General features: G+C 43.3%; 1 protein-coding gene across 6 annotated transcripts in view; it reads right to left on the bottom strand.

The window, feature by feature from the left end:
- The window catches only part of KIF13B (kinesin family member 13B), a 186,561-nt gene extending 179,046 nt beyond the window's left edge, over positions 1-7,515 (bottom strand). For 4 of the 6 annotated variants that reach the window (XR_004483705.2, XM_033429842.2, XM_033429845.2 and 1 more), the window contains exon 1: positions 7,367-7,515. Coding sequence is in view for 3 of the 6 variants with exons in the window: in XM_033429842.2 (XP_033285733.2) it covers positions 7,367-7,421 (55 nt within the window). In the remaining 3 variants the exon portion in view is untranslated. Of the gene's footprint in view, positions 1-6,296; positions 6,411-7,366 lie in introns of those variants that run through there. The other 2 variants (XM_033429847.2, XM_033429846.2) reach the window with 1 other exon arrangement.
- Positions 7,516-26,765: the final 19,250 nt, after the last annotated feature.

The raw sequence follows: 26,765 nt of genomic DNA, 5'->3' as shown, positions 1-26,765 counted from the left end.
CTATATTTCCCAAATCTCAGTTGCTTTCATACCACCTTGACAAGTTCTTGCTGGGTGTGTCTAGACTGCAAGGCCAGAAATGCTCTTTACCCCACCCACCTCTCAGGAATGTGTTTGCAGCCAGCAACCCTCAGGACAAAGAGCAGACTTGCTTACCACGTAAAAGCAATCGAGTCCCCCAGCTCAATGCTCCTCAGATGCAACCCAACCCACTGCCTGCACAGCATCCATCTGGACCCCTCCATGTCACCCCTGTGGGATTTGCAGGCAAAGGGAACCACTCCTGCCACCTGCTGCGCCGTAAATCCTCTGACCCAAAAGTCCTGTGTCTTCCTCCAGCATTCATGAAACAGAAACAAGCTAATGTATTAGCTTGTAAGCAAGATAGAGACACAGCTTAATTTACCTTCCTAAAAAGCATCACTTTAACAGTGCCACTGCTCTATTCAAAAACCTATACGTTTGCGACAACACGCATGGACCTTGAGGGTATTGTGCTAGGCGAAGTAAATCAGACAAACACCACCGTATGATTTCACTTATATGTGGAATATAAAAAAAAAGAACAAACAAAACAAAACTTACAGACACAGAGGACAGACTGGTAGTTACAGAGTGGAGGGGGTTAGGGGTGGCAAATGGGTGAAGGGGGTTAATTGTTTGGTAACTGGTGATCACTTTTTAGAGTTACCTTGTACACCTGAAACTAATATACTGTTACATACCAATTTTACCTTAAAAAAAAAAACAAAAACCTACAGTGACTGCACTCCTCCAACCCTGCCCAAGACCCTTCTGAACCTGCCTGTACCTCACCCCTCTTCATACCCCTCTGCTGCCCACAAACCTCGTGACTTCAGTGAGGCCACCTTCCATCACTCTTCTCATGCCCCACTCCCTATATTCTTCCAGCTTTTCCAAGAAAGAACAGAATTTCAGGGCTGGGGCTCTGGAGCTGAACTGCCCAGGTTCCAATCCCCAGTTTCTCCACTTGATAGTTATGTGATTTGGGGCAAGTGGCTAAGCTTGTTCAAGTTCCCATTTTCTCATCTGTAAAATGAGTTATAAATTCTTCCTAGCATTTTTGTGAGGATTAACCTAAAATAATCTAGTTCAGTGCTTGGGACCATGTCGATGCACAGCAACCTCTCTTTAACTATTATACAGATACTGTCTCCTTCCTGCTGTCTGAATTTTTACAGCTAACTTCCTCACTGTTCTTGCTTAATTCCTACATCCATGTTTTGCTAAGTCCAACAACTCATCTTGTGCACCCCACCTGCCATGCCTTCCTGTCAATTGCCTTCAACCCATGCCTCATCATTCTCAAGCCCCACCCCCATTTCTTTAATTCATAAGGCACTGCCATCATTGCTTTGTGTACTAATAACTGATTCACCTGTGTATCTTACTACCAACAAGACAGTGAGCTCTTGTTGTCAAAGATCATGACTTATGCTTCTCATATATCCTGCACATTTTTGAAAATTACGCAAGCTCAGGAATGCAACGCCCCTCTAAAGATCATCATGTCTGATAGAGTAGTAAAAGCACAGGTTTTAATGGCAAAATAGGTGAAATTCGGGCTCCAAAATACTGGTTTTGTAATTCTGGGAAAGTTACTTAACCTCCCTGAGATTCTGTTAAAAAGAAATTCTATAACTACCTTTCAAAGTTTTGTTTGAAGAATAATGTATAAAAAGGAATGAACTGTGTAGCTCACAAACAGAAAGCTCTCAAAAAGTAGCTATTATTTTTTTCCTCAATCAACACATGTTAAACTGAATAGGCGAATTCATTACTACCAGCTTTTAAAGATACCTACAGCTTCTGAGAGCTAAAGCCCAGGACCAATTAAGTCATGGATTTCGTGTCCCATACACCAGTTAGTTTCACACACTTCCCTAATGACTACACTGCTTCTCTCAGCCAAGCTTTTTTAAGAATATGCTTTGTTGAACACAAGGGGAAGCTGATCGGCAAGCATAGAGATCAATAACGAACCCATTTCCCTCACTAAACAGCTCAATCCATCTGCTTAACCAATATTTTTGCCAGTGGTTTCTTCCATCTTCAGAACTTAAGAAATGGAAAAGTTGACGTTAGTCATTGTTTTATGGGGGGGTGGAGGGTTAAAGTAATGCCAATTCAAACAAGTTTTGATCTGATTTGATAAACTTGTATTTTCTTCTCCAAAAGCCTCTGGCCCTATATGTATAAATCCCATTTTTCAGTCACGGAGTTGACAGCAGAAACAAAAGAATGTTGTGATAGATGTGTGTCTCATCCTCCATTAGCATCTCAAGCAGATGCTAATAAAACAAGCATCTTCTGTTTCAGAAAATATGTCAGAAATTTCCATCCACAGTCATCCCTAATTCCAACACCAGTTATCTGAGAAGGCTTAAGAACCACCAGTGGGCTCAGGGTCAAAGTCTCCTTCCTGTTTCAAACAGATGCTCCCACCCAACCCTGCACCTTGATTTCCAAGGATCACCTGTTTTCCTCACTGACGGGCCAGGGTCTTCCAAGCTTCCTCCTACTTCCTCAGTTTCACCTGTCTTTTGATTCACGACTGCTCACTTGGTTTTGACTGGTCTCCTTAATCTTCCTATTCACATGGCTTCATTTCCACCACACGCTTGTAAATGTTTTCTAGCTATACCCTGAATCAGTTACCTACCCAGGCTTTCAATCTTGCCCTGAGATCTGGCGATCTTTCTCCATCATGCTTATGTCCAAGACCCACACGAAGTTCTCAAAAGCTAAACAGAGCACATGGACCAGCCACCCTGAAGCCAGATTTCTGGGCCCCCTGCAACTCCGCCTGACCTTCCTAATCTCAGCCTTCTCCAGTTAACCTCACGGAGCACTCCTCCCTGTGTTAGCACACGCTAATCTCATCTCTGTGCCTAAACTTGCCTGGCTCATTCCTGTCCCCTTGCCTTTGCTCTCAGGCCATACTTCCTTCTCAGAGAACCAACTCCCCACCCCTCCCACCAGGCACCATAAGCTTCCTCCCTCCACAGAGAAAGAAGCCTCCCCTAATCACCAGGTTTCCAGGGATCCTTCACTCTAAATTCCTACATCTCCCTATCACTCACCTGGTACTTTTAATAACTAGCAATCTGCTGAAGGTGTTTACCTTTTAATCTTATCTTTTCATGTGACGGTCATTTCCTTATGAGCATAAACCATAAAGTGCACTTTTAAAAACTGAATACTATAATACTAGACAACACTAAGAGAAAGTTTTTAGGAAATAAAATTCCCCCAACAAGATCAGTCTCATTTTTTCATGTTTCTTTCTAGCCCTTGCCCATTCCTGTTTACATTTTTAACATAGTAATAATCATAATAGTAGATTCAACCATACAGTTACACATACTGTTTTACATTCTGCTTTTTCTAACATAAAAAAGTCTTCCTTGTTAAATGGTTTTGATTTTCATTTTTAACGTCTATATCTTATCCACTGAGAAACTAGACTCTGATTCACTTAAGCACTGACTTCTTTTCCTAGTTAGACATTACATTATTCTTTGTGTCTTTCACTGTGTTGATTCTTCTCCGTGATTTTCACTGCATCAAGTACTGAAAAATTCCAAGCAAACCGTTGAGAAATACCTGTTAAAATAAATTTATTGTGCATGCTTCCTAACACCTGAAATAATCCATTTCACTGTTTTTTCTCTCTAGCTAAATTTCTAATGTAATTTCCGGTTTCATCACCTTAGGCTAGGTAGACAGCAAAGATATTTCCCAAACACTTTTTATATAGATTTATTTATTTTGATAGTTAATCTCATACATATTTAAACACTGGAAGCCCCTTGAGGGAAGGCAATAAGATCCCATACTAAGATAAGGTAGACACCTGGCAGGCGTTCAATAAATATTAAATATTTTTTAAGCCATCTAAAGTTATAAAACATCAAAGTCCTGAACAGGAGAGTGTCGCTGATCTAACTAGTGCCATCAATTATGCTTGTAAAACTTTCGGCTCACTTAATAATTTCACTGGTTAATAATGTATGAATGGGTGTTCCTTACAGTTTACAGAACACAAAGAGGTTACCTGGTGAGCTGTACAGGTCTGAGAGATGACAAACAGAACTGCAAATAGAACTCCCAGATCTCATGACAAAACAAGCTTAACCTCTTTTACTTTAGCTGTTTAAGTTCATACTTCAAATGAAGAAAAGCAAAAACAAAAGTTGTAGTATTAAAACTACGTGAAATTACATATGCATGTAAGTACGACCTGGAATGAAAATAAGAAAATGAGTGTGAATTGTTAAGGTGAAAGAATGTCAGAGACATTTTCCTTTTTATTTTTTGTTTTCTTAGTATAATGTTAAAATGTATAACAAGAAAAACATTCCCGACAAAAGCATATTCATTAGTCATTACAATTCTTGCTATTATTGAAGTAGGGCCTAATGCTGAATGTTCAAATAACTAAGTTTCCCAAGCCCACATGTAATTTAGCAAAAAAGACTGAAACACTCTTAATTCCATGATAAATGTTAAATAATAAACCAATTATCTACCTTAACACCTAAGCACAGTCAGATACTGAATCACATGAAGGACTTAATGGTACACTAGAAGCTTCTTGCAAATTTCAGATTTTCCTCAACGAGTAGCTAACGTGATTCCAACTATCAGTCTTTAGAGTAAAACTACATTATCCCAGGAACCCATTCTCATCTCATTCTCATTTGTGAAGAGTGATTTCTGAGGTTGCTTCCTGCACTAACCTGCTAAGGGAGAAACAATTATGACTAAAAGTTCACTATTCATCAGAATTGTATACTATTACTTAATCCATTAATTTTCCCGGAAGTAATAATTGGTCACAGTAATAATTTTTTTCAAAATTACCGGAAAGGGATATGACTTTGTTTTAGGCTTTTTAAGCAAACTCTACACAGCAGTATAAAAATCACTGGCTTTAGAATTCCACTCCATTGTATTCCACAAGAACCTCTAGATTTATGTAAATGCCTACTTTATGACAAAATAGAAATAGAACCACTTTTAATTATCTGTAGTAATCACTAAAAAAAAAAGTCCATGTGCATTCAGGAAATGTGAGGCTAGGTAAGAGACAGCACTAAATGAATCAGAAGGCAGTATACCACAAACAACGCGCTTCTACTTATAGGGTAATGGATCTATGCATAAACCTTAATTTTAAAATGAGTTCAGCCAAAGGGACAACTAACATCTTTTCCAAAGCTAAAAGTATTATTCTAAGTATCCCTTGAACCTCTGATACTGACAATTATTACAATCTAATCAATGTCAATTTATAAGTAAAAAGGATAGTGCTTCCCCTGGAAAACTGAAACTCAAGGTCGGGGGAGGGGAAAGAGGAAAGAATTTTAATTACCCAAGATAGGTCTTTGGTGGTGGTGAGTTAGCTGCCTCTTTTTAGCACTGGCATTTCCCAAGTTTTTCGTGAATAGGAAATTTTTTGAATGTGCCGAAATCATCCTTTCAGAATCAAATCCCAGCTAAGTTGTGTTTTCTGCGGCTTGGTGTTTTGTTTTGTTTTTTTTTAATCACTGTGATGGTAATAAACTTGAAGTGAATTGAAATAAAGCTGCCTGAACACTCGAGGACTAGAAGCTTTTGGAAACTGTCAGAGTTCATCTAAGTTCTTTCATTTTGTCAGAGCATGGAATTAATGAGGCAAAGGTTGAAGACCCAAAACGTGAACTCGTTGAGAACTTAAAGTAATTAAGTTCTTAGGGAAAATTCTTGTGTCATCTTGACAGCCTTAAGCCAAGCAGGGACAGGAGGAATCACCAACTCCAAAAAAAAAAAAAAAAAACTTCCAAGAGGACAAACCTAGAAAGCATGTTATCCTGTTGAACTGTGTACCTCAATATATACCAAAGACAGCAAAGACAGCTAGAAAGAAACTCCATTTCTACACAGACTTAAACAACACAACTACAGGGTTTCCCTGGTGCCGCAGTGGTTAAGAATCCGCCTGTCAATGCAGGGGACACGGGTTCGAACGCCTGCGCTCTAGAGCCCGCGAGCCACAACTATGGAAGCCCACGTGCCTAGAGCCTGTGCTCCACAACAAGAGAAGCCATCGCAATGAGAAGCCCGCGCAAGGCAACGAAGAGTAGTCCCTGCTCGCCGCAACTAAAGAAAGCCCGCTCGCGGCAACGAAGACCCAACGCAGCCAAAAATAAATATAATAAAATAAATAAATAAACAACAACTACAAACAAAGAAGTTGCGAAAATGACTGAGAAAATGATTCTGGTACTTACACGAATGATTCGCATTAGTTAAGAGCCTTCTCAGCTGAAAAGTCATTTCCTGGGACTATAATGATCCCACTAGTATCACCTGGTATATATAGGAGGTGTTTCCAATATATCTCACTTAAAGTAACTTGCCCTGTCACGCTGCTAGTTAAGCATTAAAGCCAAGGCCCGGCCCACCTCCTCTGACTTGAGTCAGGTTTTCTCCATTACATTTAAAATATAAATGGATTTAAAAGAGGATTTAAAATATACTGTTTATCTGCTTTCTCTACCCTCCCTGCAGAATTGAGAGAATGTCTGAAAGATACAATTTCACAAGAATCTTGGCACCTAATCTATTTATTGTTGAGAGATGACAAAGATGACTTCAAGCAAAAACAAAACTTTCTTAACAGTCAAGAAAAAGCGGGGGGTCGGGGGAGGGCAACTCCTCTACCCAAGTTCAATCAAAGGATTTACAAGTCTTCATGACAATCCAGGTTAAAGGAATATAAAGTGAAAAGCCAAGAGGAAGGACTTTTGCGCTAGACTGCTTTCTCAGAAGTAACCCCAACTCCCTGCCCTTCTTCCTGCCACGGGCCACAGGAGTGCGGGGTCGGGGCGCCTGGGCCACCGACGTGGGGCCTGGGGGTCCCCGGCTGTCCCGGGCCAGGCCGGGGGCCGCGCTGACAGCTGGCGGGCCGAGAGCGGGGTCGCGGCGAGGCGCGGGACCAGGGGCCGGGTGGGGAAGGAGGAAGCGAGCCAGGGGCGCGGGCGCCCTCCTAGAAGGGCAGGGAGACAGGAGGGCAAAAGGGCGGCGGGGCGGGCGCGCCGGCGGAAGGGGCAGCGGGCCGGGACATGGGGCCCGCGGCGCCCCGGGACGCGGTGCGGGCCAGGGGAGGGGCGTCCCGAGCAGGCGGGGCGGGCACGGGCGACGAGGTTTCGGGGTGCGCGGGCCGCCCCCCCACCCCGCCCAGACACGGACTCCAGGGGCGGGACCGGCCGGACCCCACACGGCGGCCGCGGCCAAGGGAAGGGCGCGCCAGGCACCTGCCGCCTCCGCCGCGGCGGCCCCAGGCGCGCTCGGCTCTCACCTCTTCGGTTCATGGGTCGGATCCGGACGGCCACTTTCACTTTGGAGTCCCCCATCCTGCCGCCGCCGAGGCTCTCGCTCGGCTTCCGTCTGCCGCGGCCACCGGGCAACTCTTCGGGGCTGACCGGGCGGGAGGGGGCTACGGGCGAGAGGGGCGGGGCCGGGGCGGGGCCTGCGGAGGGGCGGGGCCGACTCGGGGCTCCCGGCGGCGCCCCCGCTGCATGACGGGACTTGTAGTCCCTATAGGTGGTCGGGGACAGAGCTGCATAGGTCCGGTGCGCTTCCCTCTCTGGAGCTTGTAAATACCCCTCTGTTTCTACACAATTCTTACTTACCCTTACAGTTAGTACTGAGACGTAAGCTGTCGATGAGCTGATATCTCACCTGAAAACAAACAGTTGAATAGATGGCACTGGAGACCTTGCGACCTCTCTCAGACTCATTTCCTGCCAATCTTAGTGTTTTATCCCTGGCTCAAATTATTTCCTCTGCCTGGATTGCCCTCCCGGCCGTGTTTGCTGAAATCAGCCTTCAAGACAAGTCAAAAGTCACTTCTGGAGGTCTTCATAAATCCACAGGTTACCCTATACCAACCCACCCCCTGCCCCCCTTCCAGTCAAGACCTTGGGCTCTGGCATCAATCTGGGTTCAAACGCGCCCTTAGCACTTTCCAACTGTGTGATCAAGGCAAGTGATTTGACCACTGTATGCTTGTCTTTTCATATGTAAATGAAATACCTACTTTATGCGATTGTTGTGAGGTTTAGTGAGTTAATGTAGGTAAACCTCTTAAAACTCCCAGGCACAAAAGTGCGCAATAAAAGTCATTATTTTTGATCTGTTATAGCATTTATGCTGCAACTATTTATGTCTCTCCTATTTTGTTTTTTTTGTTTTTTTTTTTTGCGGTACGCAGGCCTCTCAGTGTTGTGCCCTCTTCCATTGCGGAGCACAGGCTCGGGATGCGCAGGCTCAGCGGCCATGGCTCACGGGCCCAGCCCCTCCGCGGCATGTGGGATCTTCCCGGACCGGGGCACGAACCCGTGTCCCCTGCATCGGCAGGCGGACTCTCAATCACTGCGCCACCAGGGAAGCCCGTATTTTGTATTTTTAAAACCATATCTTACATGTGTAGCCTTGCCTGTAGTAGAGACCCAGTAAACATTTATTGCGTGAATGAATCAATGACTCAGTGAAGCCACACTAAAATGTGCTTTTTGTTAAGCCCTAGCAGAAATGCTAACTGGTGGCCTGTGGGCAAGATCTGACCTGCAAACATGTTCTATTTGGCCCAACGTTATTGGCCAATGCATGAAAACTGGGAGATTTTTACATGCAATGCTGGGCCTACATTACATATTGGGAATATCAATAGGAAATGAGTAGCAGTGGCCACCTTTATAAGAGGCAGTTCCGCTTCGATATGTTTAAATGACAGAATAGAACTCAGAACAATTTTACAGATGAGTAAATACAGAAAGCTGGCAAGACTTGCCCTTTTACCAACCATCCTATTGTTGAAATAGCTTCAATACAAGCAGAGTTGTCCAAAAGGTTAAAAACACATTTAAGAGACTATATAGCACAGGGAACTATATTCAATATCCTGAGATAAACCATAATGGAAAAGAATATAAAAAAGAATGTGTATATATGTATGTGTATATATATATATATACACACACATATATATGTATGTATATATGTATAACTGAATCACTTTGCTGTACAGCAGAAATTAACAAGACATGAAATGATCCAGACACAAAAAAAGCAAGCCCTGTATGATTGCACTTATATGAGGTACCTAGAATAGTGAAATTCAGAGACAGAAGGTGGAATGATGGTTGCCAGGGGCTGGGAAGAAGGGGAATAGGGAGTTAGTGTTTAATGAATACAGAGTTTCTGTTTGGGAAAATTAGAAAAGTTCTGGTGATGGATGGTAGTGATAGTTGCACAACAATGTGAATGTACTTTATGCCACTGAACTGCAAACCTGCAAATGGTTAAAATGGTACCTTTCAGGGCTTCCCTGGTGGTGCAGTGGTTGAGAGTCCGCCTGCCGATGCAGCGGACACGGGTTCGTGCCCCGGTCCGGGAAGATCCCACCTGCCGCCGAGCGGCTGGGCCCGTGAGCCATGGCTGCTGAGCCTGCGCGTCCAGAGCCTATACTCCGCAACGGCAGAAGCCACAACAGTGAGAGGCCCGCATACCACACACACACACACACACACACAAAAGGTACCTTTTAAAATATAAATTTATTTATTTTTGGCTGCATTGGGTCTTTGTTGCTGCACACGGGCTTTCTCTAGTTGTAGTGGGCGGGGGCTACTCTTCGTTGCAGTGCATGGGCCTCTCATTGTGGTGACCTCTCTTGTTGCCGAGCACGGGCTCTAAGCACGCAGGCTTCAGTAGTTGTGGCTCGCGGGCTCTAGAGCGCAGGCTCGGTAGTTATGGCTCACGGGCTTAGTTGCTCTGCGGCATGTGGGATCTTCCCGGACCAGGGCTCGAACCCGTGTCTCCTGCATTGGCAGGTGGAATTCCAACCACTGCGCCACCTGGGAAGCCCTAAAATGGTACATTTATGTTGTGTATATTTTGCCACAACTAAAAAAAGGTAAAACAGCATATCATTATGTTGTACACCTGAAACTAATATGTCAATTATACCTCAATTAAAAATTAAGTAAGAAAAAAAGGTTAAAAATAGAAAATGCAACCCCAGAAGGCCCTCCTTACAGGAAGGGAATTTCTTTCTTAGCCGCACCTCATCTGAGATTTCAAGGGGGCCTTCTCAGCTGGAGAAGCAGTAGGTTTCAGACAGTAAATCTTTTGATTTTCACAGCGCAATAAAGTGAACAAAATAAGGAGGACTAATTTAGCATTGTCAGCTTTTTAATTTTACCAAGTAAATTCTTTAAAAACTAATGGATACAACAAATTGCTGTCTACTATCACTGTCATCCTTTAAAAAAAATAAAAGCCAGGTCGCAAAGAATATATTTTTATATTGAAATCATTTGCTGGATGAAAACCCTCACTCCTACCCTTTTGCTCTTATTTAGCATTGAAAAAACTTTTATCATGGCCCTTGGACTGGTTACCAGAGTTGGGTATTCTAGGCTTAAACGGATTTCCTATTAACCATCTCACCACACGCAGGTTATAACAAATGAGGGTTTGCAACGTGCCAAGGTTCCTGGGCATCCACTGTTCGCTTTATATCTCTTTTATAACCTGGTAAATTTTCTTTTTAAAAGGCCTGTTCTCATGACAGCTTGAATCTAGCTTAACAGAAACAAGGCAGGCAGAAAAAGAGAAGGCTACCAGTTTCTATGTGAACACTGTATTTCCATTTAAGCTCAAATTTCCGAGAGGAGAAAGCCCCTTAGGAGTCGGAGACGTGGGGGGGATACAATAGGGAAGAGGTGAGGACTTTCTCTAAAGTTTCAAAACCATTTAAGTGGTCCTGGAAACATCTGACTGGAAGAAAATGACAGGAGCTTCCCAAGGGACGGTAGAGAAACACCCCTGTGGGCTACTCTCCCTTTGACCTCTTATTCACACTAATCTCCCCCTTTTGACTTCTGCAATAAAGGTGAGGAGAGAGGATTCTTAGAGGAAAGAGCCAGAGCCTAGGAATGGCTTTATCTTCCCGGGGAAAATCTCGCTGAGATAGTGAGAGAGAAAGGACTGAGAGGCGAGTTTCAACCTGCAGCCCAGGAGCCTGGGGACTTTCACACCAGGTAACTGGAGAGCTGCCCTGTCACCTGGCTGGGAGTGCTGGTTTGGACTCCAACAGAAGAGAGGGAAAGTCAGGGTTTCTCCCTTTTGAACTATTAGAGGAAAAAGAGAAAAAGAACTAGTAAATAAGGCACTCCCTTGGACCATTTTCTTGCAAAGCAAGGACTTAAGAAATCCACCAATATTTACGGTGTAGATACTGCAGTCAAGACATTGTTGAATTTTAGCTGTGTTGATAAGAAGGTCCTCCTTTATTTTGCCCTGACCCTTTGCAGATCTACTCGTTCTAAAACCAATTTCTAGTTTACTTTTTTGTTGCTTTGATCCACAATTTCTGATGATCCCTGCAGAGGTTGAAGAAGACATTTTGCCTTATAATATCATCACTTAATAGAATAATGAGAACAAACATATTGAATAATCACTATGTACCAGACACTCCCCTAAGCATTTTATGTGTATTAACTCACCTAATCCTCACACTAACTCTATGAAGCAGTGACCATTACTCTCCTCACCTTACAGATGGGGAAACTGGACCTGACAAACTTACTGAAGGTGCCACGGTTGTGCTCTGACCCCCCTCTCTACAATCCTTCATGACGGGAAGTGTCTCCGCACAGACTGTTCAGCCCATAGGAATTTGAAAACATCTAATTTTCCGCTATTCTACTTTCCAGAATAGTTTCTGAAACCCTATTATTGTAAAAAAAAAAAAGTGGGGACTGTACGCTAAGTTCTATATTTTTAAAAAGGGAGGGAATGAGCTAATCACTGCATCAGGGCAAAAGACATCTCTGCGGCGTCATTAAGGATTTACCTGGGTGCCTCAGGCTTAGCTTTGCCAGAGGTCTAAGTTTTCCCAGTTGTCTCTTTCTGTCTCCCCAGCTATACTGTGGGCGCAGGAGAGTGTCTTGTTCAAGTCTCTTTATCTCCAACACCCAGTATAATCCCTGGTACTCAGTAGGCAGGCACTTAATACATGTGAGGGAAGATATTAACAACCCAGCACCATGATTAACCACAGACAGGTGGAGTTACTTGCCTCCAATCTACACAGAGCTAGTAAGCTTCAGGGTTGGAATGCAAACACAAATTTGATTCTGAAAATCTAGGCTGTTTCCACAAAGAAGGCCATCCCTATGCATCCTCTTATGTATTTTTCATGTTAGTGTTCTCTTTCCTATGTTGTGAATTCCTAGTGGATGTCAGTCTCCAGAGTGGCCTTTATTTTATAGGTGTTATTTATCAAGTGCTTATTATGGGCCAGGCACTGTGCTCAGCACCCCCCCATACACGATCTCATTTAATTTTCACAACAATCCCGTGAAGCTTGGCGATATTATTACAGCCTTTGACAGATGGGCAACTGAGACTAAATGGGGCAGGTTAACTTGTACGCTAGCCTGAGTAAGAGGTTCCTAAATGCAAATTCTGGGTCCCTGCTGTGTGCTCTTGCCCAGGCCTTCAGACCTTTGCCACCACCCCACCCTGCTTCATGTAGCCTCTGGTGCCCTGCTGGGTCCCTCAGCCTCTTCTGACACTTCATCAGCCACGGACTGGCAGGGCCACACCTGGATCTTGCCATAATCTAAGATGGCTCCGCCTATGAAACTCAATAACTCTCATTCACAGCCTCAGTCTCATCCAACCTGACTCACTCCCCTACTGCCAGGTACCAATGCACTGTTTTTAAGCCTCCATTTCCTCAACTTACCCCTTTCCTCACACTCAAGCTCCTTCAGGGGCTCATTTTCTTACGTCTGTAGCTTAAACCTTCCTCTTGCCCATGTCATCACCACCACTCATGGCCTGTGAGTTCCTAAACTTAAGTCATTTCCCTTCCCTCGTTCTCCCATACTTGGTCAGTGCCATGTTGTGATTTACAAGAAATACATATTTGATCATTCAGAGGACCAAAATCTATGTCTCATATGTATTTGATCTTCATTCACAGTTGTTCTGATGGCTCATAGCTCCCCAAGCCCTTGGAATTTCCTAAGGGTTGAGAGTGATCAAGCTGTCTCTTGTTGTGTTAATGATGTGTCTTTTGGAAAACACCTAAGGCTGGGGGTTGATTGCCAATGGGACCAACCTGTGATTAGACCTCCAGGGAGGGGAGCCAGGCTGGAGTTGAAATCAACACTATTGGCCAATGATTTAGTCAATCATGTGTATGTAATAAAGCCTCCATAACACCCCTAAAAGGACAGCGCTGGGGCCCTTTCTTGGAGTTTCCACGGGAACCAGTTTCCATGTGGGCTCTGGGCCCCAACCCTCCACGAGGACAGAACCTCCTTTGTTTGGGACCTAGCCCTATGTATCTCTTCATCTGGCTGTTGATTCCTATCCTTTAATACCTTTTTATAACAAATCTAGTGAAATGTATTTTCCTAAGTTTTGGGAGTCATTCTAGCAAATTAATTGAACCCAAGGAGAGAGTCATGGGAACCTCCAATTTATAGCCTGATGGTCAGAAGTACAGGTAACACCCTGGACTTGCAATTAGCATCCTGAGGTAGAGGGGGGTCAATGGAACTGCGAATTCATAGCCAGTCGTTCAGGAGCACAGGTGACAACCTGGGCTTGGGACTGGCGTCTAAGGTGGAGGGCGGTCTTGTGGGCCTGAGCCCTTTACCTGTGGAATCTGATTCTATGTCTAGGTAGATAGTGTCAGAATTGAGTGGAATTTCCTGTCACCCTGTTGGTGTCCAAGAATCGCTTGTTGGTGTGGGGAAGCCTACACACATACATACACACACACACACACACACACACACACATGTTGGAACTGGGCCCAGGAACCCTGCTGGAGGAAGTCACACACCCATGCACCTTGGTGCCCTCACAGATCTGTGCTCTGTAGTCTCAGTGGGGCCCTCAGTGCCCTCCCCCATTCCTCCAGGGCCTTTACCATCTTTACCACTTCCCCTCAACCCTTAGTCCACCTCTAGTTACCTCTCTCTCTGCCTCTTCCACAGCCAAGCTTCCCCAGATAATTTACACTCACTGCCTTCCCTTCCTCACCTGTCATTAGTCAACGGACTATTAATTCAATCATGCTTTCGGCCACCTTCACCCCTCCAATAAAACCAGGCTGGCCAGGTGTATCATTGGTCCTTGATTTGCAAATCCAGTAGTGTGCCTTTCGGTCCTCATTTTACTTGATTTCTCTGTGGTATTTGGTGTTATCGACCATCCCCTTCTTGATGGTCTTACTTTCTATGACATCACTCTGTTCTCCTTGGGGGATTTTTTTTGGCCACACTGCATAACATGAGGGATCCTAGTTCCCTGACAAGGGATTGAACCATACCCCCTGCAGTGGAAGGGCGGAGTCTTAACCACTGGACCACCAGGGAGGTCCCTGTTCTCCTTGTTTTAATTAATTTATTATTTTAATCAACAAACTTCCCCACCTTGTGCTTGGCATTATGGCATTAGGTACTTGGGATACAAAGATCAAAAAGAGGTGGTGACTGTCCTTAAGGGCTAAGAAGTTTGGTTAGATTTCTGGAAATTTCGTAACTTCTTCAAGTTGTTTTGCTGCCTCTTTGTTTCTCAGAATAGTGTGGGAACCCCCTTTAAGGATGGTGCACTGGGAAAAGAGAAGGCTCAGTAGACCTGGCTTGGGAGATCACAGGGAAGGCAAAGCCAAGGGTACTCCACCCAATTCCAAAGCTGGGGGGGAAAGAACAGCCAATAGATGGAGCGGCAGCTAAGCAGTAGAAGAACTAGGCACGAAAGAAAGGGGACAACGGAAAGAAACACTAGTATTCATCGAAGAGTAGCTGCTGGAGCCTAAAGTGCAAAAAGCTCATATGGGTTCCTTGCTGTCAAAATCCATGTCTCTTGTACCTGTTTGTTCTATTCGCATTGCCACCATCCTATCCTAAGCCTTCTACAGTTCTGGCTTTCAAAGCTTCTGCATGACCCCTCCCCAAAAGATACCTCTGGCAGAAAGTATCCCTCCATCCTGTGCATGGGGTCATGCACTTTGGGGTCACAGAATTGGGTTTCTCCTGAAAGGGTAAAAGGCCACAACTGTGGGGCTCAGGAGGCTGAATGGAATTGACTTGGATTTTTGAGAGATTTCGATGATTCGAAGAGTCCACTTGGGTGCTGGAGGTTAAAGATGTCCCCTGAAGTGTACTAGGTAAGGTGCACCCCTCTTTCCCTGGGATCTCATTTGGAATGAAGTAGGGTTTATGAGCCCCAGAGAGCGAGGTGTACCTCGTAAACGCGATTATTTATACATTAGTTTCTTTTTTCTCTCTTTGTGCTCAACTTTTCTTTTTTTTAATTTAATTTTTATTTTATATTGGAGTATAGTTGATTGACAATATTGTGTTAGTTTCAGGTGTACAGCTAAGTGCTCAGTTATACATATACATGTATCTATTCTTTTTCAGATTCTTTTCCCATATAGGTTATTACAGAATATTGAGTAGGATTCCCTGTGCTATACAGTAGGTCCTTGTTGATTATCTATTTTATATATAGTAGTGTGTATATGTTAATCCCAAATTCCTAATTTACCCCTCCCCCATTAGTAAACTTTTCTTAAATGTATGTGTATTTGACCTATGCTAGGGGGAAGCAGAGGAAGGGACTTTTGACAGAGCTTTAAAAGGGAAGAAGTCTACCTCTGAGGCCAATGTGGTGGAGGCAGTGGGGACAGGGGGAAAGACCACAACACGAGTCAAATCAGAAGTAAAGATCTGAGATCACTGGGCTCTTCATACTAACCTTACAGCCCTGGGTTTTACTTCATTTTAGAAGGCAGCATCCCCTTACTCACCCCTCACTGCTGGACAGTCTCTCTTACCCAGTACTTTTGCTCTAGTTGCTCTCACTCACGTTGCTAACTTCCCTAGGATGTCCTCCCTCCCTCTGCCAATTAACACCTAACCACTCGAGCCCTGTTTTCTCCATAAACTCATCCTTCGCTTGTCCAACACACGTCAATGTTCCCTTTTGGAAGCTTCTAGCTCTGTACCGCACGAGCATTGGTGACAGGCCGACGTAAGCAACGTGTATAGGTCTCATCTTCTCCAATTAGGTGGAGAACTCAGTAGTGGAGATGCTGTCTTCTTGTCTTTGGTATTGCTCCAAGTGACAAGCACACAGCCGACCCCATCTATACTTGGAGACTGAACTATTCCAATTTAAAAGACACAGAGCGGAAGAGACAGGAGGCATGAGAAGGGCTTTACGTTCATTGTTTTGACTGATATTCTACAGTAACAAGAAATTCCAGGAATAACATAAGCACGGGTGGTGGCATGGAAGTTCTTTCAAACCGCATTTTGCCCTCTTTATTGAGGAAAGGTAAACTCCCTCCTCATCTCTGAAGATCCAAAACGAAGAGTCCTCTCCAAACACACAGATTCCACACTAAACTCCCCCAGAGTGTCCACTATCTGTACGAACATATTACTTCCCTCTTTGTTGAAAAGTGCCTGGAAAGAACAACCTCCATAATAAATCTCTGATGGGCCTAGTTCATCTCCATAAATCATTCAGGGATGGAGGTCAGGAGAGGGTATTCTTTTGGTATTATTCCAGGCAGATTGTACAGTTCAGGCCCCATTAGTGAGCACAAAAGGACATCTATAAAATATTCATAGGCTGTGGTACAAATACATTGACTGCTTGGGGGACCCACTGCCTAAGGCATGAGATTCGTCAGACCCGTGGTTGCAGCAGTCTGCTCCCTTCAGCTCAGAGGTTTCCACAGCCCATCAACAAATCTGATTTAGAATTTAAAGGGATTTTTTGAAACCACAAGAGAAAGGGTGAGGTAAGTTGGAGGTGAACTATTTTGCCCAGGTCTCCCAGCCTGAGGAGAAGCAACTGGTTTCTCATGGGGAGGGCCATCTGGTGAAGCAGCAAAACCTCCTGGGAGAAATACTGGATAAAGTTAGCACGGGAAAAAGGAAGGAAGGGAGGAAGGAAGGAAGGAAGGAAGGAAGGGAGGGAGGGAGGGAGGGAGGAAGGAAAGAAAGAAAGAAAGAAAGAAAGGGAGAAAGAAAGGGAGAAAGAAAGGAATGAAAGAAAGGAAGGAAGGAAGGAAGGAAAGAAAGAAAGAAAGAAAGGGAGAAAGGAAGGAAGGAAGAAAGAAAGAAAGAAAGGGAGAAAGGAAGGAAAGAAAGGAAGGAAGGAAGGAAAGAAAGAAAGAAAGAAAGAAAGAAAGAAAGGGAGAAAGAAAGGAAGGAAGGAAGGAAGGAAAGAAAGAAAGAAAGAAAGGGAGAATGAAGGGAAGGAAGGAAGGAAGGAAGAAAGAAAGGGAGAAAGAAAGGAATGAAAGAAAGGAAGGAAGGAAGGAAAGAAAGAAAGGGAGAAAGGAAGGAAGGAAGAAAGAAAGAAAGAAAGAAAGAGGGAGAAAGAAAGGAAGGAAAGAAAGGAAGGAAGGAAGGAAAGAAAGGAAGGAAGGAAGAAAGAAAGAAAGAAAGAAAGAAGGAAGGAAGGAAGGAAGGAAAGAAAGAAAGAAAGAAAGAAAGAAAGAAAGAAAGAAAGAAAGAAAGAAAGAAAGAAAGAAAGAAAGAAAGAAAGAAAGAAAAAGAAATCTCCTAGAAAAATACCTGGGGAGGAATCCCTGCTGTGAAAGACACCCTCCCCCCCCTCTATTCATTATTGCTGTTTTCTATCACATACAATTCCATCTAATCCAAATTTGATAGCATATGCAATCAATGAAAGGTACTTCCCCGATAAGGAATCAAAAAGTGAGGATGACATACTTTACATTTCCAGGTTAGAATTTACTGGAAGAAAATGATGCTGTTCCAGTGGAAGAAAAAAATATCCATCAAATTCCTCCTTGGATACTGGCAGGTAAATGAGATCCTGTTTTCCCAGGGAAGTTGTCACATGTGGCAGCTGCAGGTGGCTGGGGTGGAGGCCTGAGCCTAGCTGGGGAGAGAGAAGGAACATTCTGAGCTACCCCAGATTCAGATCTAGGAGGTGTTACCTCTGCAGGAAGCATGAAGGCGGGTGGCAGTGAGGGGTGGGAGGGCGGAGTGCATCAAAATCCCGATACTGGAGGGAAGAGAAGGGCAGAGAAAATGGTTCAGGCTAGGATGGATGCCTCATGTGGTTTTAATCTTCTAGACACTGGGCATGAAGTGGTTAAAAAGAAACCCAAGGCAGCTGCAGCCCGGGGACTCTGTAATAGGAAGTAACATAGAGTTCATTTTTCTATGCCATCGAGGGAGACTTTGTTTTTCAGCTGGGACTCAATCTGGAAGCTGTTCTACCCACTAGAAAGCCAGAGGCTATAAAACCCTGCCAGTGCCACAGCATGACTCAGGGGCAGCTGAACAAAGCCCAGGACAGAGCAGGGCAGCTGCAACTGTCTCGCACTTCGGCACCATCTATGGAGGAGAGCAAAACCACCTTAGAAACAGAGAACAATGTAGCCATCCTTCACCAATATAACTACCAGACACATTCAAGGCTTACCTGTAAAAACCTGAAAAACTAGAGAAAAATAAGAGCGAATATTTAGCTGAGCTCAAGCAAAGAAAGAAGTCATCAGTAATAGTAAAAGTACTGAGAAACTTGTGCAAGGTCTGTAGGTGGAGCTGGGGTCTGTGCTACACCAGAGCCTTACTCTCAGCTCTGCACAGAAGTGCTTCTTCAAGGGGAAAAATAAAAACAGGTAGTTTGAAAAACGAATATTTCTAAAGTATACCCAAAGAACTCACCAAAACTGGAAAGAGTGAGCAACAAATTGGAAAGCTTTGGCAATATATGATAAACGTAAAGTTATAGTCCTGAAGAAGACATTTCAAAACAAAACAAAACAAAACAGCAAGAGACTAATAGAAGGTAACAGGCTATTTCTTAAGGAAGAAATGTGAACAATGCCTAAGATACACAAATGTAATACGTTTTAAAAGGAGAGTGAAAATACAATAGGACTAATTAAATAAATATTAACCTATATTTAAGAAGAAAGCACAAAGACATGTTTCTTTTTCTCCCACAAAGACATGTTTCTTTTTCTCCCAATATTCTCTCCAAAAATATCCCATAGGATATTTTTACTCTTTGTTTCCTTTTTACAATAACTTAGAGCATCCTTCTTTGCTTTCATGTGGTGACAGACTGAACATACTCAAATGCAAAATTCAGTTGATGCTTACCAAGCCCACATTATGCTAATTCCTGGTGTCAGCCTGATGTGATGACATCAAGCTAAATATTCCCTCAACAAAAGCATACTGTATGGAATAGTAGATTTTACTTACTAGTAATTGCAGGGTTTTAGACTTGTGGGACTTTGCTTCTAGCTTTCCAAAAATGTTCATCCGCTTTGTATCTACAAGCTTGTTTCGGTAGGTCAGCTGTTTGTCAATAACGTCCTTTACAGCTATAAATTCATCGTATGCACTATCTGTATGGAAAATGTCCATCATTTGTGAACACTCCAGAGCAGCTTGGATGATATCATGAGTTAAATTTCTCTCAGGGAAAATGATCTTAAAGCATGGATGTAATCTGAACTTGTGAAATCAAAATTTGATTCCAAGTAAATTATAGTTTTAGTAGAGAAATGAGAAAGTCCTGTTTAATTTGGTTGCCCTTTTTTGGTGACTTTTTGTTTTGTTTTGAGTTCTGAAGCAGTCTTATTTCCAAAAACTTCCTTATGAAACTTTTTGTTACAACCTACACATAACATCAAACAATTCAAGTGGGCTCAGTCCATCCTTAGCTAGGCTTCTTATGGCCTCTTCAAAGATCATCAAACACTTTTGGAGAAACAGCATACAAATTTCTGTTCTACAGTCATTCTTTTTTCCATTCTTATCCTCATTGTATTTTCAAATTAGAGAAGGACAGTGTTCTTGTCCCTCATTTTGAAAATATAATTTTACAGGCAATATTTAATATCTTTTCTATGGCCAGCAGCAATGATAGACTATGTCTAAGACATATGTCCTATGTCAAACAAGGTGAGCTCCTTCCATTTCTACAAAGTCAAATATCTCATTAAGTGATTCTGCAGTTTTCAGAAAACTGAAAAGTGACTAAAACTTTCATAATGAAAACCTCAGCTTCACAGGTGAGCAAATCATATTCCTCTTCAGCAGTGTGGTGTATAAGATATGCAAAACATTCAGTAGGAGAGATGTTTTTTCATTGCCTTTGGTTAAAAAATGTATAGACTGAATCTGCCAAAATTTACATTTGGACCGTCTGCCAAATAGGCAGATAGATAAGCAAGGTCCAGTTGGCAGTCGGATAATATATCAACAATCTTTTATGTTTTCTGTAGTTTCATTTAAATCTTCATAGAAATCAAGAAGACAATTTGAGATTCCATTTTTCATATCAAAGTACCTAAGAAATAGAACATATTTTTTGTTGTTGGGGAGGAAAAAAACTTTTCCTCCACACTCTTAGATTCAGTATCTGAGGCCTGGGAATTAAACGGGCCAAAGACTGATTAACAGAAAAAAAGGCACAATTTTTATTTAATAGTTACAGACACAGGAATTCACAGAAAAGAAATGAAACTCAAAGAAGCAGTTAGATTCAGGAGCTTATATACCATTTTATTTATTTATTTATCTTTGGCCATGGCTTGCAGCATGTGGGATCTTAGTTCCCCGACCAGGGATTGAACCTGCGCCCCCTGCGTTGGGAGCGTGGAGTCTTAACCACTGGACCACCAGGGAAGTCTCATATACCATTTTAACAAAGGAAAGGACGTTTGGGATTCAAGGGATGACAAATTGCAGGGAAGTAACTGGGAAATACATGGGGGGAATAGTTATTTTAATAAGGCCTGTTTGTGCAAATTCATCTCAGTGTCGACTCCCTATCTCTGGTGATAAGAGTGCTCTCCCCGGTACAAGGGGCTGGGGGTGGGAATGGAAGGTTAGCTTTCTCCAGGGGAAATTTATGCCTTGCTTTTAGGCATATGGGAGAGGGCAGAGAGTTCTTCCTGCATCTGCTGTTTCTCAAGTACCTTTAGTTCAAAATAATATGCCAAAGTGGCATATCCTCATCCCCTTCGTTATGACTAGCGTTGCTCTGATTTAACCCATCACTTGATACACTGTAGAAAGCATAATGGTTGGTAAGTTCTGCCAGAATCGGCCCTACATATTTTTTTTTTTTTTTTTTTTTTTTTGCGGTACGCGGGCCTCTAACTGTTGTGGCCTCTCCCGTTACGGAGCACAGGCTCCGGACTCACAGGCCCAGCGGCCATGGCTCACGGGCCCAGCTGCTCCGCGGCATGTGGGATCTTCCCGGACCGGGGCATGAACCCGTGTCCCCTGCATTGGCAGGCGGACTCTCAACCACTGCGCCACCAGGGAAGCCCCGGCCCTACGTTTTAAGAGGTCAATTTAGATCGATTTAGAAGGACTTGCCCATTTCATCCCGGACTTTTAAGATGCAGTCTCCATGTGTGTCTTTACCTCCCCTTCTGCACCATGCTCGATCCCAGTATATTTTCTGCACCTGTGTAGCATGCTCAGTTTTGTTGCTTTACCTCCCTAATCATGTACCGTGTCCTTCCATCTGTCATTAAAATGTCATGGTCCTTTAGCCTTCTTTTTTCAGTGATGTCTAGGTCACGCTGGTGTTTGTATTGTAATATGAACTCTTAGAAAACATGGTCACACTATTCACAATGTTAAAAAATTAAACTAGCATTCGGTACAAGCAAATTCTCAATACAAATACAGAACAAGAATTAAACCACAGGCAGAGGCGAAGACAGACTGTTAAAGATTATAAGGCCCTTAAGTTGCACACCTAAGTAGTATCACACCCAGTGATGTAACAGTGGATGATCTGTTATGGAACTGAAAATCATGGTAGACAACATCAGCAGTCAGTGACCATGCAAGGTGGGTAATCTATCCACCATATCCATTTGACACTAAAAAGAGTGTTTCCTTTAGCCCCTAGGTTTTCGCCACTATAAGGAGTTTTGTACTTTCCCCCAATCTTCCACACTCATGCCGAAAACCATGCTTTCTCATGTACAGTGGAGGGTTTCCTGGAATGTGGAACTTTCAGTGCTGAAACCACAGGGGGACAGTCCTTGTGAAAACAGTACTTTCAGATATTTCTGGTCCGAAGTATATATTGGTGCACCTTTTCTGGAGAGCACGTGCATGTGAATTTCAAGAGCCTTAAACATGTGTAACCAGTCATTCCATTTCTAGGAAATTTATCTTAAGGAAATAAGTAGAGGAGGTCATAAACATTTATGATTAGGGATAGCCAATTGGATTTTACTTACTGTATTCAAAAATTAAAAACAGTTTAAAGTTTCAGCAATAGGGAAATAGTTAAACTGTGATATTTTTTACAGTGAGATGCAGTAATTAAACACCATCATTAAAATTCATGTTTTGGGAGGATGTTTAATGGCATGGAAAAGTACATTCTAATGATAACTTTGAGGCAGTTTATAGTATATCATTTTCACCTAATGTATGCATTTATACACATGTACATAACAATATACAGTAAAAGGGAAAGAAAAACTAGAAATACCCCAGAATGGTACATTTGAGTGGGAGGATTATGGCTAATTTTAATTATTTATTATAATTTTCCCAATTTTCTGTAATCAAAATTTTTCCTTATGATTTTTTTGCTATTGTAACATTTATTTTTTTGAATCACATATTTTAATGACAAAAATAGCATTATAAAAATAAGAAAACAAACGTCTCTGTACCATAACAAAATAGCAGTTTCAAGGTAGGACTGGATTTCTTGACTAGCCACTGTCGAGATGAAAAGGTTAAAAGAGAATTCTGATAGCCATCATCCAATGTAAAGTGAATACCAAAGGACCCAACCCAACAGATCACTTCATTTAGCTACTTGGGATACATTTGGCACGAAGTTAAAGCTGGTGTTCATTCAGAGGCTCCTCTCCTCCAACTTGGAGCCAGTGTCTCTTTCATGAATGAGGCAGACAATACAATTATCCTTCAGACCCTCTCTTGTAGATTTGCCTGATGATTTTTTTTTAAATAATCAGATAGAATGTTTTAGTACTGTCTGAAAGTCGAGCAATTGCCAAGTATGAATGTGAGTTTTCTGGAATTAGCAATAAGTTTCATAATGTAAGGAAATGACTTTTTTCTTGGACCAGTATGAGATGCTGATGATAAAATAAACCATGAAAAAATAGGAGACTCTAGAAAGAAATTTGTCTAAGCTTTCACCAAGATGTAGAGAAGAAATTAATATCAAAACGCTACTCCAGGGGACTTCCCTGGTGGTACAGTGGTTAAGAATCCGCCTGCCAATGCAGGGGACAACGGGTTCAATCCCTGGTCCAGAAAGATCCCACATGCAGCAGAACAACTAAGCCCGTGTGCCACAACTACTGAGCCTGCGCTCTAGAGCCCACGAGCCACAACTAGTGAGCCCACGCACTGTAACTACTGAAGCTCGCAAGCTCTAGGGCCTGTGTGCCACAATTATTGAGCCCGCGTGCTGCAACTACTAAAGCCCATGTGCCACAACTACTGAGCCTGCTTTCTAGAGCCTGCGAGCCACAACTACTGAGCCCACGCACTGTAACTACTGAAGCCCGCAAGCTCTAGGGCCTGCGTGCCGCAATTATTGAGCCCGCATGCTGCAGCTACTGAAGCCCGTGCTCCTAGAGCCCGTGCTCCACAACAAGAGAAGCCACCGCAATGAGAAGCCGGAGCACCACAATGGAGAGTAGCCCCCGCTCGCCACAACTAGAGAAAGACTTCGCGCAGCAACAAAGACCCAACGCAGCCAAAAAATAAAAAATAAAATTAAAAAAACACTACTTCATATTATTTATGGCTATGATTTAAGCTAACTAGAGAGTAAATTGTACCCAGTTCTCATCCCATAGTGTGTATGTCTTATTCCTGATGAACATTTTAGCGTAAGAACTCCTTGAAGCTTCTACCAGGTAGAAGCGTAAGAACTCCTTGAAGCGTAAGAACTCCTTGAAGCTTCTACCAGGTAGATTTGTGAACTATATATGCCCTCCACTGACAACTGCAGAGGGGATGCAAGTGCCCAAAGTGAGCTGATGTGAGATCCAGAACCTTCCTCTTCTAAAACGGGACTTTCAGCTTAGTCCTGCGTGACCCAAAGCAAGTAGGGAAAAAGTGACAAATCTCAAGTCTATTGCAGGAGCTTTAATTAAACAGCAAGGCCCTTCCACATTAGTGATACAAACATTATGAGAAGGACCTGTGTAAATACTGACCCCTTGTCCCCTGTAAATTTCCCTCTCCATAGCCCTACATGGGTTGATTTGATTCTGAAATCTTATTCTCGCTCTGACTGTAAACATAATTCTGATTTCCTATCTGGGCTCCATGTGCTGTGTGTGATAAAAGGGGAAAAAGGAAAACCAGATGAGGGAGTAAATAAGGAGCAGAAACCATGATATTAAGATGGGAAGGGGTCTTCCCTGGCGGTCCAGTAGTTAAGACTCCATGCTATCAATGCAGGGGGCGCAGGTTCAATCCCTGGTCAGGGAATTAAGATCCCACGTGCTGTGGGGAAGTGGCCAAAAAAAAACGGTGGGAAGGATTGTGGTTGTTGACAGTCTACTAGAATACCCTATGCATTACCCTCCAGTTCCTAAAATCCACAAAAAAGGTAAACTGTGTTGGATAACCCTCCAAACTACCCCCTTCCACTTTCTCCGGATTAACCAGTTCCAGACTTGTGTTTTCCTTGTTCAAGGTTCGGCTTATCACCTAGTTCTCTATAAGAAAAGTAAGTGGAAACCAGACACCCAAAAGGCACCAGCGTCCAGGACTGGGGGCTGGGATGGGGTTAGCACTGCAAGAGGAAAGCTAAAGGCTGTAGAAGCTCCGAAGCCTAGGACCTATCGTGGTAGAAATCAGGAGGCCAAGCACTAAATGCCAAAGAAGTAATCAATTCCTGCTAGTCTGGGATAGGGGAGGAGCCCAGAGCACATGAGAGTCCAGCTCCAGCCAAGGGGTGAATAGGTCATTGCAAGTCAGAAACTGGTTTTCCCTCCAGGATGTTATCAGTAGACCATAAACCGGATCAAGAATGAGGGTGAGTCAAGGTGTGTTTGTGGCCTGATTTGAAGACAAGGCTTATTTGCATCAGAAGGTGCCTCCTTACAAACCCTTCGGGGTAGGAGCTCGTGTGACTTGGGCCTATACCAGGCAAACTTGGGAACAGGAACGGCCAGCTGACAGCAAGAACCTGAAAACTGTGTGGTTGCAGGTGAGTTGGCATGAAGGCTCTACCCGGTGTGACACAGCAGAGGGGGCCAGGGGGCCACTCAACACTGGCTGCACAGCAGACTCACCTGGGGAGCTTTTTCAATCCCAATGTCCAGCCACACCCTGGAAAAATTAGATTGGAATTTCTGGGGGTTGGGTGTTGGAGTGCTTTAAAAAGCTCCCTGGGCTATTTGAATATGCAGCCAGGACTGAGAACCCCGGATTAAAGGTAGGTTCACAGAATTGTTCCCTATAAGGTTGATTCTGATAGAATCATTTTCTTGTGACCAACTAGTAATTACAAAACAAGCTTTATGAAAATAGTATTTAACGAAACATTTACACAATAATAGATGTGTTTTGAAAATTGAGGTAAATCAATACCTGTTAAAGCTAAGGGGTTAGAGTTTCATCCAACCAGGAGGATTTTGATCCGAGAGTGATATGACACAAGTGACAACGTAGGAAGAGTAATTGGACAGTGATGTGTAGGGTAGAGCTGGTTTAGTTCAGCAGACGTTCAGTGACTAATTATGGTCACTAGCACTTATTGAGGCAAACACTGCAACAGTCTTACTCAATCCTGCCAAGAGTCCCACAAGGGTGGGTAGTTTGGGTACCATGTTTTATAGATGGAGAATCCAAAGGTGAGAGAGGTTAAGTGACTTGCCCAAAGTCATAGGTTAGTAAAAAGAGAAGTGTCAGAATTTGAATCCAGAACTCCCTTGACAACCACCTTGCTGCACCACCTCTCATGTCATGAATGACTGTGCCAGTGTATTTTGGGGGGACATACAATGAATGTCACAGTCCTTACCTTCAAGAGAGGGCAGACAGGTCAAGAAATATCCACCATGCTGAGTGATAAGTGCGTAATGGTGTTCTGAGAACACAAATGGTCTGCCTCAAGGAGTGATGCTGGAAGAAAGCCAACAGTAGACTTGTTCTGAAAGGAGAGGAAAAGAGTGGAAATGGGAAGGCCAGTTAGAAAGCCATTGCAGTCGTCAGGTCAGGAAGCTGGGATGTGGCTGTGGGGATGAGAAGGAAGTGTCAACAGGGTGGGACTAGGCTGAGTATCTTAGTCTACTCTGGCTGCTATAACAAAAATACCACAGACCGGTGGCTTATAAACTATGGAAATGTATTTCTCACAGTTCTGGAGGCTGGGAAGTACAAGATCTAGGTGCTGGCAGATTCAGTGTCTGGTAAGGGCCCACTTCCTGGTTCATAGGCAGTCTTTTGTCCTCACATGGTAGAAGGGGCAAGGGAGTGCTCTGTGATCTCTTTCATAAGGGCACTAATCCCATTATTGAGGGCTCCACCCCCATGACCTAAGAACCTCTCAGAGGCCCCACCTCCTAATACCATCACACTGGGGGTTAGGATTTCAACATATGAATTTTGGTGGTGGGGGGA

Source organism: Orcinus orca, chromosome 6 (assembly GCF_937001465.1).
Source record: "Orcinus orca chromosome 6, mOrcOrc1.1, whole genome shotgun sequence".
Classification (NCBI taxonomy): domain Eukaryota; kingdom Metazoa; phylum Chordata; class Mammalia; order Artiodactyla; family Delphinidae; genus Orcinus; species Orcinus orca.
The sequence above is the reverse complement of the archived record's forward strand: the minus strand, read 5'-3'. Positions and strand labels throughout refer to the sequence as shown.